Raw genomic sequence first — 18,499 nt, forward strand, 5'->3', positions numbered from 1 at the left:
TACTGTAATGTCAGAAAGTGGTTACTTGTTTTGTTATTAAAAAAAATTCTTAGCCAAGCATTCTTTTTTTGAAAATTGAAGATTTTCCCACAAGAAATGTTCCTTAAGTCCCAGAATTCTTTAATATGCACTGAAAAACTAATATTTAGAATAAGGCAATTATATTTTCACTAAATTGTTTAATTAAATGGTAGCCTTTTTTCTACATCTAGAGAAATTCCTACTTGTAAGCCCCAAAGATGTTTAAAATAGGGAGTACAGGCTTGAATATGTTTGGCTTAGTTTAGATTGTAGATTACCAAGGAAGAATGGCAATTTGTAAAACAAATTTAGCTGCTCAGTATTTTTGAGAGAAAACTGAAGAGTTTTTCTCTTGAGGTTTTAGAAGCTTTTAAGATTATTAGCTCCCTAAACAGATATGCATATTGTCAGTGATATCCTAACATTTTGGAGGTTTAATACTATTAGGTTAATTATAACCAAGAAATGTAGAATGTAGAATGAAGCATATTTTATGCCTGAAAGTTGCTTGTTTGGAAAAAATGTAAAATTTCTTATGTGGGTGATTTCAAAAATTTGATTTGAAATATGTAATTAAAAAATTGCTATATTGACCTATTTTAAATTGCTATCATTGATGGGCAGCATAGTCAATTTCACAAAGAAGACCAAATTGTGCAAATACTAATATAGTGGGTGATCCCTCCTTGGGGGAGTTACAAACCTCAATCGCATATGCAAAAACAAAAAATCCATAGGCCTACAGAGCAGTAATTTTGGCTTACTAGCAACCAAGAATATGATATGAGGCCAGGTGCAGTGGCTCACACCTGTAATCCTAACACTTTGGGAGGCCAAGGTAGGCAGATTGCTTGAGCTTGAGAGATTGAGACCAACCTGGGCAACATGGTGAAACCCCACCTCAACAAAAAATTCAAAAATTAGCCGAGCATGGTAGCATGCACCTGTAGTCCCACTACTTGGGAGACTGAGGCAGGAGGATGACTTGAGCCCTTGAGGTCAAAGCTGCAGTGAGCCATGATTGCACTGCTGCACTCCAGCCTGGGCGACAGTGAGACCCTGTCTCAAAAAGAAAAAGAAAATGATTTGAACTTGGAAAAAAACAATCTAACATGATCTCTGTAGCATACTTGTTAAGGAGTACAATGAAAAGAATTTAAAACATGGGTATTTGGTAGGAGAAAGTTGGAAAATCCAGTAGCCACAAAATGAATTTACCAATCAAGGTCTGATTTCCTAGTTACCTGGCATTGAAGTCAGATTGCTTGGATTTGGATCCTGACTTGACTTATGTGACCTTGGACTAGCTTCTTTATAATTTTTCTCTCCCTTAGTTTATTCATCTGACAAATGGAAATAGGAATAGCACCACTATAAGAATTATGAGTTGATGCATATAAAACACTGAGAACAGTACATGGGATATGGGAAGTACTCAATTATTTCTAGATGACACTAGATATAGTATATTTATATGAATAGAATGCTTTTATCTCCTATAGTACTATTATTACTATATATATGACTGAAAGTACTTAAAATGATTTGTCTCTCAGCCCTACTTAAAAAGAAATCCTAGGAAGGCTGAAGTGGGAAGATCACTTGACTCCAGAAGTTTAAGGCTTTAGTGACCTGTGATTGGGCCTCTGAATAGCCACTGCATTACAGCCTGGGCAATGTAGTGAGACTGTGTTTCTAAGTTTAAAAAAACAAGTCCTTAAATTGTTGTATGTCTTAAAAGCCAGTGGTAATAATGGTAACAGCTCATTTTAAATAGTGCTTAAGTGTTCAACACTGTTCTAAGTGCTTTATATGTATTAACCACAATAAATAAAATGTTTAAAAACAAACCAAATCTAGAACTGGCTTTTCCTTAATGTTAGTAATGCAACCTAGTGTAGCATTGACACCAACTTTATAGTTTCTCTTCATAGGAATGTCCCAAATGCCATGTCACAATTGAGAAGGATGGTGGTTGTAATCACATGGTCTGTCGTAACCAGAATTGTAAAGCAGAGTTTTGCTGGGTGTGTCTTGGCCCATGGGAACCACATGGATCTGCCTGGTAGGTTGGGGAAATTAAGGGAAGAATGTGTTTACATAAGTATGTGCCATGTATTATGAATAACATTTCTACCTCATAGATATCACCATCTAACTTGCAAGCTAAATAAATACATAGTGTGTGATTAATGTTATAAGTATATGCAAGACATAGAGGGATTAGTTAGATATATTTCATAAAGGAGGTAACAATTTAGATGAACTTTAAGGGGACCAAGAGTTCATTAGTTATAAAAGTAGTAGGAAAAACATTTAGGGCAAAAGTTGCAACATGAGCAAAGGTAGAATGTTGTGAAAATACAGGACTTTTTCAGAGAATAACTGTATTATCAAATGTGCCTCTCTAGGCCAAAATTGAAAACTCAGATGCTGTTGGCAAAACCCAACCTGCAGGTGGTTTTACCCTGCATATCATTAGACATTGTGGAATGCTTTAAAGCCTTGCTAAAAGGCTTTGTCATATTTTTTCTTTAAATAAGCATATATATATATTGCTTTCCTTGTTTTATTGATGACTTACTTGAACTAATATAAGAATCTTGGGCCAGGCACGGTGGCTCACACCTGTAATCCCGGCACTTTGGGAGGCCGAGGTGGGTGGATCACCTGAGGTCGGGAGTTCGAGACCAGCTTGATCAACATGGAGAAACCCCGTCTCTACTAAAAATACAAAATTAGCCAGGCGTGGTGGCACATGCCTGTAATCCCAGCTACTCGGGAGGCTGAGGCAGGAGAATCACTTGAACTCGGGAGGTGGAGGTTGCAGTGAACCAAGATCGCCCCATTGCACTCCAGCCTGGGCAACAAGAGTGAAACTCTGTCTCAAAAAAACAAAGAATCTTACACAGCATATGAAGCAGTTTTCTCACTGGTTAAGGGCATAAGCCTCCATTGGGTGACAGGCAAAAGTTTAAGCTCTGAAACTCTGTAGTTATGTGACCTTAAGTATGTTTCCCATCCTCTGTAAATTTTATTCTTCATCTTCTCAATGAAGAAAATAATGCATATTTCATAAAATGTTTAAGGGATTAAATGTGTTAGTACATTTAAAGTCCTTAGCCAAGTGCATGGTATATAGTAAGCACTCATGAAATAGCTGCTCCCATAATGTAGGCTCCCATAACTGAGGTATAGTAACCACTCCAGGGGAAGTGCATGTCTTACTCATCTATGCTCTGAGCTGACCTCTCTGGGTATGTTTTCCCCTTCCCACCATTCTGTATATCATGCGGTTTTAAATGACTCTGAAAAACTGTAATAGCAAAGCACATAGCACAGCATCTGTTACATGGTAGGCTGTCAACTGTTGGTTCTCTGTGGTTTATAAAAGAGCAGATAAGGTGAATAATCCTGGAAAATTAGAAATATTTGGCTTAAGTAACAGATGGCCTAAGAGATAAGATTATCTCTTTCTCAAAAAGTTGAGTTAGGAATTCAGACAGTCAGTAAAGGTTCTAGAAGGACAGTGTTTTCTAATAATGATAGGTGAGCTGATTTGAAATGGACTGCCTCAGGAGGTGGGGAATTTCCTATCACTGGATAGAGAACTAATTTATTATAGAGAGGATTCAAACACTAGATAGGGTTAGAACAGTTCCTTTCAGCCTGCTAATTCTGTCATTATAGCAGTAGAACCCTGGGTGTTTTAACATCTCAATTTCTCTGTTATAAAAGATAACGTTGGTGTTAGATAATCTGTAAATCCAAGTTAAAATTCTGATTTTTTTTTTTCCTTTTCATTGATTTTTTTTTTTCTTTATGGAATCCTCTTTATTTACTTGAAGGTACAACTGTAACCGCTATAATGAGGATGATGCAAAGGCAGCAAGAGATGCACAGGAGGTAAGTATATGTATAACAGGACAATAGTTGACTAAGAATGCACATTGTATATTCATATTCATTAGAGAATAATTTTTTTTTTTTTTTTGAGACAGTGTCTCGCTTTGTCGCCCAGGCTGGAGTATAGTGGCATGATCTCAGCTCACTGCAATCTCCGCCTCCTGGGTTCAAGTGATTCTCCTGCCTCAGCCTCCTGAGTAGCTGGGATTACAGGTGCGCGCCACCACACCCTGCTAATTTTTGTATTTTTAGTAGTCAGTCTAGTCTCGAACTCCTGACCTCGTGCTCCACTGGCCTCGGCCTCCCAAAGTGCTGGGATTACAGGCGTGAGCCACCACGCCCAGCCCAGGGAATAATTGAGTAGAACTTTTCAATTCTGAAGGATTTGTGAAAGACATTCCAGTAAATATTGGATATCTATTTACATTTAGAAAGGGAATCTTATCCAAAATATTTATCAAGAACATTCTTATAGTAAGTTTATTTTCTTTTCATTAATGTAGTCACATAGCACATTTTAGCTTTTGGTAGAGTCTTGCTTTCAAGATCCCTCCTACCCCAAGAAGAACAGTAGTGAACAGCATTTGTTAAATGGCCCTGGTGCTATTTATAGGCAATATCTTACTTACTTAAATTTTTTTTAAACCTTTTTGTTCATCAAGAAGCTCTGATGATTATAGGTGAGCTGATTTGGAATGGAGTGTCTCAGGAGCTGAGAAATTCCCTATTGCTAGGTAGGGAAATGACCCACTGTTATAGAAGAGATCCAAACACTAGGTGTGGATTAGATTCTAAAGCACTTTTCATTCCTTTCAGTCTGGTGATTTTATTGTAATTGTGGAACCCTGGAATTTAATAGTTCCTACATTCACCCATTCCATATTGAAATTCCCCAGTTGTCCCAGAAATATTCTTTTCAAATGATTTTCCTAGCCAGGGTACAATCTAAAACATGGTTTGCATCTGTTTCTTATTTACTTGTTAACATATCTTCAAAATGTATTTCTAATAAAAATATCATATATAGAAATGAGTATATATGTAACCTAGTCTGTCATATTGCTAGAAGTGAAAGTTTTGTCTTTGCCTTTTTAAAAAGACTGGGAAATACGGCCGGGCTTGGTGGCTCACACCTGTAATCCCTGCACTTTGGGAGGCCGAGGCAGGCGGATCACCTGAGGTCAGGAGTTCCAGACCAGCCTGGCCACTATGGTGAAACCCTGTCTCTACTAAAAATACAAAAATTAGCCGGGCATGGTGGCTTGCACTTGTAATCCCAGCTACTCAGGAGGCTGAGGCAAGAGAATCGCTTGAACCCAGGAGGCGGAGGTTGCAGTGAGCCAAGATTTCATCACTGTACTCCAGAGTGAGACTCCGTCTCTAAATAAATAAATAATAAAATGACTGGGAAATTATATTTTGTAACTATAAATGATGTTTCACAGACCTTCACAATGTTTGGGTCCATTTAAGGGGAAAAAATCCCTACAAATTCCAATATTGGTTTAAATTTTATTTATTATAATATTATTTAAATATGTGTAAACAAAAACCAGCTATAAATTCTTATGCTCTTGCACAATTCTACAGCCAAACCAAGAGAGCCACAAAATCAGTGAAACTCAAGTAAATGTTAATTTGGTAGATACTGTTGTTGGGGTTTTAAAAATGTATTATTACTGTACTGTTAAATATCATGAGATAACTTGTTCTCCCACCAATTTTCTTTTCTTTCTTAAATGATGTCCCTTAAGTCATATCCCACTAACTTTCTATATATTTCTATATTTCCAACATTAATTTTTATGATGCATTACTTGATTTGCCCAGAATGTATTATGGATATATGTTCTTATCACCTTTTTTTCTCCATTAACCTGATGTAGTTAGCCAGATATGCTGTTTATCAACAAAGAAAATATATGTGGGTTATCCTTGACCTCACCTGGTCTTTATTTGGATGCCAGTAGAATCCCTTTCTGAGATCTATAGGGAGGGTGGGTTATGTGCATAGCTTTTGAGCCAGAGTCTAATGTTTAGATTCTAGATACTAAAATAGATTATTTTTCTGTTTCACATCTGTTGGACTAAACTAGAATCTTCTATAACTGTGGGAGTACAAAGAAAGATTTCCTATCACTCCATTGGTTGGTTGGTTGATTCACTAATTGATTGGGAACCACGCCTCCCTGAAAGGATCACACCATTGCATGCCTATCTGGCCTCCTCATCTTTCCCCACTCCCAAGCTCTTGGCCTAGCATTTACGGGGAGTTGTAGTCTGAAAAATTACTAGAAGGTTGACACATATTCAAAAGATCCTTGATGGTACCTTGACTGCCCTGCAAAAGATGTACCTGTGTTATAGAAAATTGTTGACTCATTATATTGTACCACAGTGCCGACAGTTGTGGATATTTGAATCTTCTTGTCCTCTAGACTAGGGTCAGCAAACTTTTTCTGTGAAGAATCAGATGGTATATATTTTTAGCTTTGCGTACTACATAATCTCTGTTGTGACGGCTCAACTCTGCCTCTGCCCTTATAATGCAAAAGCAGCCATAGGCTTAAATGAATAGGTATAACTGTTCCAAGTAAATTTTATTTACTGGCTGGGCATGATGGCTCAAACCTGTAATCTTAGTGCTTTGGGAGGCCAAGGCCAAGGATCACTTGAGGCCAGAAGTTCAAGACCAGCCTGAGCAACATAGTAAGACCCCCCCCGCCCCCGCCCATCTCTACAAAAAAAAAAAAAGAAGGTTTTTAAATTAGCCATGCATGTTGGTGTGTGCCTATAGTCTCAGCTATTTGGGAGCTGAGGTGGGAGGATTGCTTGAGCTCAGGAGTTCCAGGCTGCAGTGAGCCATGATGACGCCACCCCTCTTTAGCCTGGATGGCAGAGACCCTATCTCAGAACAAAAAAACAACAAAGAAAGCAAAACAGTTTTATTTACAAAGACAGGTGGCAGCTGGATTTGTCATGCAAGCCAGAGTTTGTATACCCCTGTTCTAAGCAGTCAAGTTTGTTGTCTTTTCCACGCTCCCCAAACTGTTTTCAGGTCACTGATTACATTTCTCATTCCAGATTCTGGCATTTGATTGGAGAATTTGTCTTGATCAGGCTCAGTGGCTCACGCCTGCAATCCTAGCACTTTGGGATGCTGAGGCGAGAGGATTGAGTGCGGGAGTTTGAGATCAGACTGGGCAACAACTGAGACCCTGTCTCTACAAAAAATTTATTAAAAATTAGCCAGGTATGGTAGTGCACGCCGGCTGAGGTGGGAGGATCACTTGAGCCTGGGAAGACTTAAGTGAGCCATGGTTGTGCCACTGCACTCTAGCCCAAGCAACAGAGCTTGGCTAGACCCTGTCTCCAAAAAAAAAAAAGTCTTATTAGCAGTGATGGTATGGGTGTTCTTTTTTCATGTTGAATTTTAGTGAGAAGCAGTTTCAGAATTCTTAGAATAAATCAAGTCCCATAACATCATACATGTCAATATGGTAAGGGAGGGTTTTCATTTCATTTGGGGAACTTGACAGGCTTGGAAATATTAGTACTTTAGGGGAAGATAAAATGCCAAGCAGATTTTCCACATATTTTCAGATTGGCATAATTTTCCTGTTCATAAGCATTGGTTTGATACTTACCTGACTCTTGAAATAACATGGCTGTGGTTTTGTTGTTTTTTCATTGAGATGAGGGTCTCGCAGTGGCATGATCATAGCTCACCGTAGCCTTGAACTCCTGGGCCTAAGTGGTCCTCCTGCCTCAACCTCTGCATTAGCTGGAACTAGAGGCAGCTTGAGGTGTGCACCACCGCGCCCAACTTGTGTTGGTTTTTTGAAGTGTTTCATTGTTGTATAATGCTGGATCATGTGGTTAGTTAATTATGTGGCTCAGAATTAGTATTTCTAAGCAAGGGACCAACCATAGGGCCAAGTAGTATCTGTTATGTAGGCTTTAAAACATGGGGAGAGAAAGAGGAGGTAAGGATAAAGGAAAAGAACATATGTGTGTTAGGAACCCCTTTGATAGGGGCCGGACGCGGTGGCTCATGCCTGTAATCCCAGCACTTTGGGAGGCCGAGGCGGGCAGATCACAAGGTCAGGAGATGGAGACCATCCTGGCTAACACAGTGAAACCCCGTCTCTACTAAAAATACAAAAAATTAGCTGGGCGTGGTGGCGGGCACCTGTAGTCCCAGCTACTCCAGAGGCTGAGGCAGGAGAATGGCATGAACCCGGGAGGTGGAGCTTGTGGTGAGCCGAGATTGTGCCACTGCACTCCAGCCTGGGTGACAGAGTGAGACTCTGTCTCAAAAAAAAAAAAAAACCCTTTGATAGTGGTTGCATTTAGTAAGCATTTATTAATCGTTTTCTGCAAATCAGGTATTGGAAATACTTTATCTTTTTAAAAGTCCATTCCCTCTAGAGATTTATGGTATAATGGTAGAGGCCTCATATGAATAATTATATATTATAATGTAATAATACAAAACAAATCTAAACTAGATACATTGTTGCTTTGATAACAATATACTTTACATATCTCTAAAGACAGACTCTTTTTACATAACTGTAATACTATTACAGTTGACTCTTGAACAATTCAGGGGTTAGGGACACTAACCCGCCCTACCTCCGCAATGGAAAATCCACATACCACTTTTGATTTTCCCAAAACTTACCTGTTTTAATAGCCTACTGATGACCAGAAGCCTTACCGATGATAACATAGTTAATTAACACATATTTTGTATGTTACATGTTTTATTATACTGTGCTTTTTTTTTTTTCTTTTTTTGAGACGGAGTTTGCTCTTGTTACTCAGGCTGGAGTGCCAGTGGCAGGTCTCAGCTCCCTGCAACCTCCACCTCCCGAATTCAAGCGATTCTCCTGCCTCAGCCTCCCAAGTAGTTGGGATTACAGGCATGCGCCACCATGCCTGGCTAATTTTTTTGTATTTTTAGTAGAGACGGGGTTTCATCATGTTGGTCAGGCTGGTCTCGAACTCCTGACCTCAGGTGATCCACCCACCTCAGCCTCCCATAATGCTGGGATTACAGGCGTGAGCCACTGTGCCTGGCATATACTGTGTTCTTAACAATGAAGTATGCTAGGAAAAAAGTTATTTTAAAAAATTGTGAAGAAGAGAAAATGTGTTTACTTTTTATTAAGTAGAAGTGGATCAGCCGGGCCCAGTGGCTCACGCCTGTAATCCCAGCACTTTGGGAAGCTGAGGTGGGCAGATTGCCTGAGGTTGGGAGTTTGAGACCAGCCTGGCCAGCATGGTGAAACCCTATTTCTACTAAAAATACAAAAATTAGCTGGGCGTGGTAGCAGGCGCCTGTAATCCGAGCTACTTGGGAAGATGAGGCAGGAGAATCACTTGAACCCTGGAGGCGGAGGTCGCGGAGAGCCGAGATCGCACCATTGCACTCTAGCCTGTGCGACAGAGCAAGACTCCATCTCAAAAAAAAAAAACAAACAAAAAAAAAAACGGATCATCATAAAGGTCTTCAAGTTGAGTAGGCTGAGGAGGAAAGAAAATACAGGAGGGCTTGGTTTTGCTATATCTCAGGTGGCAGAGGTAGAGGAAGTCGAACAGGATACAGGAGATGCAGGCACACTTGGTGTAACTTTACAGGAAAACCTTATGAACAGTTGCATTTTCATTTCTCTAAAAATGTTTCTGTATAGTAACAATCCTCCTCCCATTTGCTTTAGTTTCAGTGCTGGTATAATAGAAGGGTCCATTCATAAAGGAAGTCCAAAGCAGTCTTAAGTAATCAGAACCCTTCTGCCAAATTGTCTAATGTCAATTTATTTTCTGGCACTGCTTCTTTAGCGTCTTCTTCCTCATCATCTGGCACTGGTTTGGAAGCAGCTCATCTCCATCAAGTGGTCTTTTAATTCCTCTGGTGTGGTGTCTGTTAGCTAACCCTTCACCTTCCACCTTTTCTTTGCCATATCCACAGTCTCTTTCATGATTTCCTTGATGGGCTCTGTTGTAGATACTGCGAAGTCACGTGCAACATCTGGACACAGTTTTCTCTACCAGGAGTTTATTGTTTCAGTCTTGATGATGCCACGGTTTTTTCTGTAACAACGATGACATCTTCAGTGGTGCTCTCCTTCCAGACTTCCATGATGTTCTGTGGGGGTTCTCTTCGATAGCACTGACAGTCCCTTCCAGAGTATCATGTGCATCTTTATGTTTGTTTACATTTCTCTCAATGTGAATGGTACCATATACAGTCTGTAAGAGTTTGTGTGCATAAGTTTTGATAAATCTCAACTTTTTATTAATAGATTTATGTATATTTTATGGTAGTAAATGATAAGATAGGCTACATATGTCTTATGCATTCATGACAACTCTTTTTCTTAATTTTGGTTTGTCCGCAAGTGTTTTCAAATTGTTGGCAAACCTCCAAAAAATATTTCAATATATTTATTGAAAAAAATCCACATATAAAGTAGACTTACAGTTTAATCCTGTGTTGTTCAAGGGTCAACTGCATATGTTTTAAAGCAATACTCTGTTGGTATCAACTATCTATTGTTCAGATATCCCCAATTATCTTAAATTTTGCTTTTTTTTGTTTTTTGGTGTGTGTTTTTTTTTTTTTTTTTTTCAGAGGTGGAGTCTTGTTCTCTCCCCGAGGCTGGAGTGCAGTGGTGCAACTCGGCAATTCTCCTGCCTCAGCCTCCCAAGTAGATGGGATTACAGGCACATGCCACCACGCCCAGCTAATTTTTTGTATTTTAGTAGATACAGGGTTTCACTGTGTTGCCCAGGCTGGCTCAAACTCCTGAGCTCAGGCAATCCACCCGCCTCAGCCTCCCAAAGTGCTAGGATTACAGGCATGAGCCACCACACTCAGCCTATCTTAAATTTTCTTTTTACAGTTGGTTCAAATTGGGATCCACATAGGTCCACAAATTGGATTTAATTGATACCTCTTGAGTCTCCTCTACCTGTTGTTCCTTCTCTTCCCCCCTCCTTGCTTTTTTTTCTTTGTTGAAGAAACTAGATCATGTTGTCCTGTAGAGTTTCCCACATTATGGATTTTGCTGGTTGCAACTGCATGGTGTCATTTAATAGGTTCTTCTATCCCTTCATTTTCTGAAACTGGTGATTAATTCAAGAAACTTGATCAAATTCAGATTCAGTGGTTGGGGGGGGAACCCAGAATACTTAATTGATTATACTTTCTATTGTATTATATCAGGAGTTACATGGTATGTAGTTGCCGCTGTAGTTTTCTACTTAAAAATATCTCTGCTTTTTGCTTGTTTTGCATCTTGTGGCATACTGTAGAACAGTGCCATCCAATAGAACATTTTTGTAATGATGTAAATGTTCTTTATCACCAGTGTCTAATTTGGTAGTCACTAACCACATGTGACTATTGAGCAATGAGGAACTGAATTTTTAGTTTCTTAAATTGAATTTTAAGTAGTCAGGTGTGGCTTGTGGCTACTGTATTGGAAAGTACAATTAATAGGACATTTCTCAAGAGTATTAAATAACAAAAGTAGCAGTAGATGTCTATTCCTGATTTTAGCCTAGATCACAGTACTGTTCAGTAAATCAGCTTTTTAAATTATTAATATTTTTAATGGATGAATCATAATTATACACATTTATGGAGTACAGTGGAATGTTTTGAAATATGTAAACAATGCAATGATTAAATCAAACTAATTGTTGTATTGCCTTGCCTTAACATTTTTATGGTGAGACATTTGAAATGATACTTATTTTGAAATATATATTATTATTGACTATATTCACCCGGCTGTGCAATAAATCTCAAAACTTATCCAGTCTATCTGAAACTTTGTACTCTTTGGTCACCAACTCCCCATTCCCTCCCTTCCTACCCCTTTATCCCCCCAAGCCTCTGGTAACCGTCATTATACTCTGTGTGTCTGTGAGTTCAACTTTTTTAGTTTCTATATAGAAGCGAGATCATGTAGTATTTCTTTTCTGTGCCTGGCTTATTTCACTTAGTGTAATGTCCTCCAGGTTCATCCATGTTGTCACAACAGAATTCCTTTTTTGAGGCTGAGTACTCGTGTGTGTGTGTACATATATGACGTTTTCTTTCTGTGTTCATCCATTGATGGACACTTTACATGGATTCCATGTCTTGGCTATTGTGAATAATGCTGCAGTGAATGTGAGAGTACAGAGATACCTTTGACATACTGATTTCAGTTCCTTTTCATATATACACAGTAGTGGGATTGCTGGATTCTGTGGTGGTTTTGTTTTCAGTTTTTTAAGGAAGCTCTCCATACCATTTTCCATTATGGCTATACTAATTTACATTCCCATCAACAATGTATCAAGAGTCTCCTTCTTTCTTTATCTTTGCCAAGACTTATCTTTCATCTTTTTGATAAAAACCATTCTAACAGGTGTGAAGTGATATCTCATTATGGTTTTAATTTGATAATCAGCTTTTATGTACAGTTTATGTGTTATAATTATATCACCCAATTTTTCTTAATGGGACAGCGATCTAGGGCAGCCCTGCAGAGGTACCTGTTCTACTGTAATCGCTATATGAACCACATGCAGAGCCTGCGCTTTGAGCACAAACTATATGCTCAGGTGAAACAGAAAATGGAGGAGATGCAGCAGCACAACATGTCCTGGATTGAGGTGCAGTTCCTGAAGAAAGCAGTTGATGTCCTCTGCCAGTGTCGTGCCACACTCATGTACACTTATGTCTTCGCTTTCTACCTCAAAAAGAATAACCAGTCCATTATCTTTGAGGTAGGAGTAGTTCTGGGTGAGGAAAAAGCCCACCTTGTATCATAGGTCTACCTGATCTTTCATATATAAGATACAGAGTTTTCAGGGTTCTTGTTTGTTCAGAACATGTAGGTAGACGAATGTATTTATTACAAAGATACAAGAAATTTCTATTTCTTGTCCTAAATTATATTCATATCGATGTGGTTTAGCCAGCTAGTGATTAGGTATGCAGGTTCTGGAGTCAGCCCTAGATTTTAATCTTTACTTCATTATATTTTAGCTCTGTTGATTTGGAGCAAATTCCTTAACCTCTTATTTGTCCATTTTAAAGTGAGGATAGTACCTTTCTAGGTTGTTATGAGGTTTAAGTGAGATAATTTGTGTTTTATGTGAGACAATTTGTGTTAATTGCTGTACGGCACCTGGAACATCATAAGTTCTCAATAAAAGCCTTTATTCAGGCTAAACTAACCCTGCAATATTAGAAGTTAATGTGGTGGTTATCTTTAGTGGAGAAATAATGACTAAAAAGCCAGCTTTTAGCAGTAAAGGTTTTCTCAAGTAAAGATGTTCATTTAAAATTGATGCATAAAACATTGATATCTGTATATGACTAGACAATAAGACTGACTAGCAGATGGGACTTCAGTTGGGCAACAGGTACAAAACTAGCCATAGTGGTAAAGGATGATACAATTTGAATCTTCCATACAGTGTTCTCTTATAAGAAATAAGTATAGCCAGATGTAAGCAATAATAGGTTTCTATTTTTTCTCATTTCCCTTTGAGTTTTCAGCAAAGAGCAGCTCTCAGAACGAGAAGATTCCAAAAGACATTTTAAATCCTTTCAAATGGTCTTCAGTATTCTTCCAAAAGTAATGGGTGAAATATTTCGTTCTTTTAACATTTAAAAAATTGTTCTGGAAAAGAACAAACAAGTTATTAGAGATGAAAGCCATAGAGCTTTACAGGTGCAGTTAAACCACCTATGAAAGTTACAGAATGAGTGTTGAGAGCAGTCTGTAGTCAACAAAACAGTGAAAATGGTTTATCTTTTAGCTTTATTTTGAAGCCAAAATTTACTTTCATTCTTCTTACAGAATAACCAAGCAGATCTAGAGAATGCCACAGAGGTGCTCTCGGGCTACCTTGAACGAGATATTTCCCAAGATTCTCTGCAGGATATAAAGCAGAAAGTACAAGACAAGTACAGGTAATTTTTTTTTAAGCTGTTGAATAAAACTTTCTGCCAGTGATGATCCTTAGTGGTAAAGTTCAGTGATAGTGAAACTGGGTTTAGCATATCCAGCAACTGAGCTTTTGCCATGTTTCTCACAGATTGCTTCTGTCCGTTGGGCACTAAATTGCAGGTAGTAGTATTGGGGAAGCATACATAGAGAAGGAATTCAGCCATTTATTCTATTGGCTAATTCCACTTCTGTTCAGTTATTTAGTTGCTACCTTGCAAGGAAGAAAGAATCCAAAAAGGCCAAGTGGCCTTTAGGGTGAGACTGAGAATTGAATGTTGGTCTTAGCCTGAGAATCCTATGTATGGGTCATGGCTATTCACGAATGAGCTATGGAAACTTACTTTTTAGAGTTTTTATTACATATATATATATATTTTTTTAATCTAAGGAGATACTTGTCCTAGGAGTCGATTTTTCAAGATGTGCCGCCTCTTAAGCTAGAGATGCAAAATGTTTTATTTCTCAACATGAAGCTCTTTCTCCCAAAGTGACAAATGCTAGTGTCTTTTGAAAGTTGTAGGAAACTTGGGGAGTTTGGAAGACTTGGAGATTTAGTCCTAACCAATATCTTCCCTTCCCTTAGCCAATTTTAGCAACCATATTGTGTTTACAGTACTTTTACAGTTGACAGAGATTTTAAGGGTGTGAATAAAGAACCCATGAAATTATTTCTGAACCTGTTTATCTGCAGAACTGTGAGATTGAATTATGATTTCTAAGGTCCATCAGAAGTTGTAACACTTTATTGCTTTACAATTAATTCCCATGGAATCATGGCTTTCAGAAAATACCATTTTAATATTAGAAGCAGTTTGATGTGTCTGTACAGATAGACCTGAACATGTGCCTATTAAAATAAAAAATAGGTGCTTGGTTCCGAGTCTGGATAAACTATAGGGATGCCTTAAAAATAAGTAAATGCCTCTTTTTTTATTATTAGAGGCTGACAACAAGTTTTTTTTTTTTCTCTTTGATTACAGATACTGTGAGAGTCGACGAAGGGTTTTGTTACAGCATGTGCATGAAGGCTATGAAAAAGATCTGTGGGAGTACATTGAGGACTGAGAATGGCCCTGCATAAAATGAACTCTGAAAACTTTACCATCTAGAGTGCTCATGCAATTAAAACAAAACAAACACAAACAAGGAGGCACTAAGCCTATTCTGACACCACTGGTCTGTAGTACCAGAATTGTTTTGTTAACAGAAAGTTTAAGTAAATTATATTGTAATAAAAAGGTAGATAAACCATTGTACAACAGTATTCTAGGCCGCCAACAAAAGTGTGACAGACACACTAAAAGCCCTCCAACTTTAACTTGTAACGTAGCTTCATTCTCAAAGCTGACTCCTTTTTTTTCTTTTTCCTTTTCCTGAGTGTAGTACAGTTAAAATTTCAAACAGCTCCTTGACACTGCTTTTCATGTTCAAACCAGCCATTTTGTTGTACTTTGGTAAAGGACCTCTTCCCCTTCCTCCCCTACACATACAGATACACCCACACACAGACTGACTCTCTTTCTCTCATACCCCAAGGTCATGAGTGAATGATGCTTAGTTCCTTGTAAAGAAAATCTTGGGATGGGGAAGGGGTAGGCAGCAAGAGGATTCAACAAACGAAAAACATAAAAACTTTGTATATGACTTTTAAAACAAGAGGACAACACAGTATTTTTCAAAATTGTATATAGCGCATATGCATGGACAAAGCAAGCGTGGCACGTGTTTGCATAATGTTTAATTACAAAAAAATATTTATTCTTTAAAAATCTTCAAGATTATGTCTATTTGCTGTGCATTTTCTTTCAGTTTGCTTATCTTTCCCGGGTTGGGGTTGGGATAAAGGTGTGTTGGTTTAGCACCTCTGGAAGACCTATCTAGAGCTCTTTCACTTTCCTGAGGTTATTTTGCCCTTTCTGGTGTTGGTATGTCTGTTGCCGGCCATGGGCCTCATGCCTTGAATTCCTGCTCTTGATCAGGGACAAGGGAGGTCAAGCTCTGACTAATGCCATGACCTGATTAAGGGGTACAGCAGGGAGTTTTGTTGCTACAGCTCATGAATTAACCTGTCCCAACCTAATCCCCCTCCATGGCATCATGCCTCTACCCAAGCCTTTGTGTGCCCATGTTATGCACACAGCTGTAGGCATTCTTAAGTTCCCTGTCGCATCCAGTGGAAGCATTTTAAAATTTCTTTTACTTTTTGGTTTTCCCTTAATTGCTGCTTTTCAGATTTTAGTTATGGCTCGTCTGCTCACCCCTTCTCTACATTAGGGTGTCAAAGAGAATGTTTTGCTTTAAATATAAATAGCCATTCATTTAGTCTCAGATTGTGAATTTAAAATGGCGGATACCGAAATTGCTTGTGTGTGTTGCTGTGGGTTTGGTTTGAAGGCAAACACCCCTAGAACATGATATTCCCATCTAGTGCATTTAAATAGAAATCACTGAGTTTGCTGCTTTTTTATTGTCAGCAGATAGGAGAATTAATAATGCATTTTAGCTGTGATGTCCATTTTTATGAAATTCCTACTAAGAGCTATGTTAAAAGTAAAGGATGGTGGTGGTTGTATTAACTATATACCTGTTTAGGCCATTCTGGCTGTGGTATTTTTCAATAGGTCAGCATCTGTAAATCTGTCAGTTTTATACAGGAGTGCAGAGTGAACTAGGCAACTAGATTAAGAGGTCTAAATATGAAATACCAGTTGAGGCTGAGGACCTCTTCGTCTTCCTTTAAATGTCTTGTGCCTAGGGAGTGTTTACCATTTGTGAGGCAGCTTTGTCTGCTCTTACGTTGTACATCCTATTACTCCATTGGGAAGTAGGTTCACTTTCCTCTGGCCTTTTGCCTAAGTTAGGCTTTGCTGAATCAACCCTACTTTTCCTTTTAGAAAAGGTTGTTACAGGAGATATACTGGCAACTGTTCTTTTCCCATCAAAAATCAGTGAATGTTTGCTGAATATAAATGCTGCTTCCTTAAACCACTTGTCGCTTTAGGATCAACTTTACCTGTACCTTTTCTCCTTTCCTCCCTTGCCACCTCAGGTGCAAATCTGAACTCAGTGTCTGCTTCTTCCATTTTCTCGTCTCCCTCCCCTCTTCCCCCATTATCCATATGACATTATTTTACTTCAAATGACAGCATCAATCTTAAAAAGACATACATTAAAACTAAGGAGTTTTTTTAAAGAAAGCCTGAATAAGTTCCTTTCCCTGGTAACTTTGAAAAGCAGTCAGAGTTGCTATATAGATATATGTGGCTCCTTTAAAATGCTTTGTGTATGTGTGGTGTTTAAAAAAAAAAAATCTTACCAGTTAACTTTGCAGTGTCTAGGTTTGAGTGTCATAAATCCATGTGTTCCTGTTGCGACAAATACCCAAAAATTGTGTGTGCACTTCATAATACCAGTCTTCACCCATGGAGGAACAGTGCATTTTAGAGAAGCTTTCTATTTCAGTGTTGGCATACTGCCTGAGGGTATTACAGTTGTGGGTGCATTCCCCAATTTGTATGATCAAGATGAACTGGCCCTTTTCTACTTCCAAGCTTTTAACAGATACCACCATATTTGACAGAATTCCCAGAGTGAATTGCTTGTGTTATTAGTAGATTCAGTGCCCCCAGCTGGGATAGGCAAGCCATGACAGCTTCCCTGTTTCACCTACGTAAGTCTTATCTGAGGGATCTGTTCACAGTAAGCACCAAGGTCTCCATGTCTTGAGGTCAGTTTCATTGTCTTTTGAAAAGTGCATGCTTCATTTGAGCAATTCATTCAGCAGCAGATGGACTTTCAGTGATTTAAAATAAAATTTTGATCCAAAGCTCAGGACACAAACCACAGTGGTAAAATTGAGTAGCATATAATATCAGACTAAATTATCTGTAATTTTCCACAACCCAGATTGTATGTGTTTTATGTGTGTTTAAATAAATATGTTAGATACACGTGTATACATACACACATATACAACAGATCCAAGACTGGCTGACTTCATTTGAAATGGTTGAATCTGCTGTGTAATAAAGTGGTTCAACCATGATTAGGAACTGAAATTTAGTAGAAGAGGGAAAAGGAGTTAATGTAACAAATTATTTTAGCTACAAACCCCAGTAATAGAGCACTTGGGGGATGGGATGGGGTGGGTTGGTGAGACAATCAGAATGGTAAATTGATTAAATGCTCCTAACCCTGTAATTTTGTGCATAGAGCACCCTGTGCTGTGGAAATAACTGTTCTTAGATTTCATTGTAACTGGACTGTTCAGGTTGCCCAGAGGGAAAGAACATTCCTAATTCTAATAAAATAAACTTTTATTTTGTTATTCCATTAGTTACTTATGTTTATTTTTATAGTTAAAAAATGACTAAAGGTGGCTAATAGCCACCCGTATTATGTGCCTTATTCACTGTTCCCACTTAATATAAAATGTCAAAAATTGGTTGTTTCTTTGCAGGGAACTGTGAATGAGCCCATTCCCCCAACATTTAACTTGGTTAATGAAGCTTTCAGAGCATTTTCTGAAAGCTTTCCAATTTCTGCATCTC

At 38.4% G+C, this 18,499-nt stretch overlaps 1 protein-coding gene across 3 annotated transcripts in view; it reads left to right on the top strand.

The window, feature by feature from the left end:
• The window catches only part of ARIH1 (ariadne RBR E3 ubiquitin protein ligase 1), a 111,867-nt gene extending 93,586 nt beyond the window's left edge, over positions 1-18,281 (top strand). For all 3 annotated transcript variants that reach the window (XM_004056447.5, XM_055363704.2, XM_031002294.3), the window contains 5 exons: positions 1,956-2,086; positions 3,870-3,927; positions 12,457-12,717; positions 13,800-13,912; positions 14,930-18,281. In XM_004056447.5, coding sequence (XP_004056495.1) covers positions 1,956-2,086; positions 3,870-3,927; positions 12,457-12,717; positions 13,800-13,912; positions 14,930-15,014 — 648 coding nt within the window. In that variant the 3' untranslated portion in view covers positions 15,015-18,281. The remainder of the gene's footprint in view (positions 1-1,955; positions 2,087-3,869; positions 3,928-12,456; positions 12,718-13,799; positions 13,913-14,929) is intronic.
• The last annotated feature ends 218 nt before the right edge of the window (positions 18,282-18,499 follow it).

This window comes from Gorilla gorilla, chromosome 16 (genome assembly GCF_029281585.2).
Source record: "Gorilla gorilla gorilla isolate KB3781 chromosome 16, NHGRI_mGorGor1-v2.1_pri, whole genome shotgun sequence".
Classification (NCBI taxonomy): domain Eukaryota; kingdom Metazoa; phylum Chordata; class Mammalia; order Primates; family Hominidae; genus Gorilla; species Gorilla gorilla.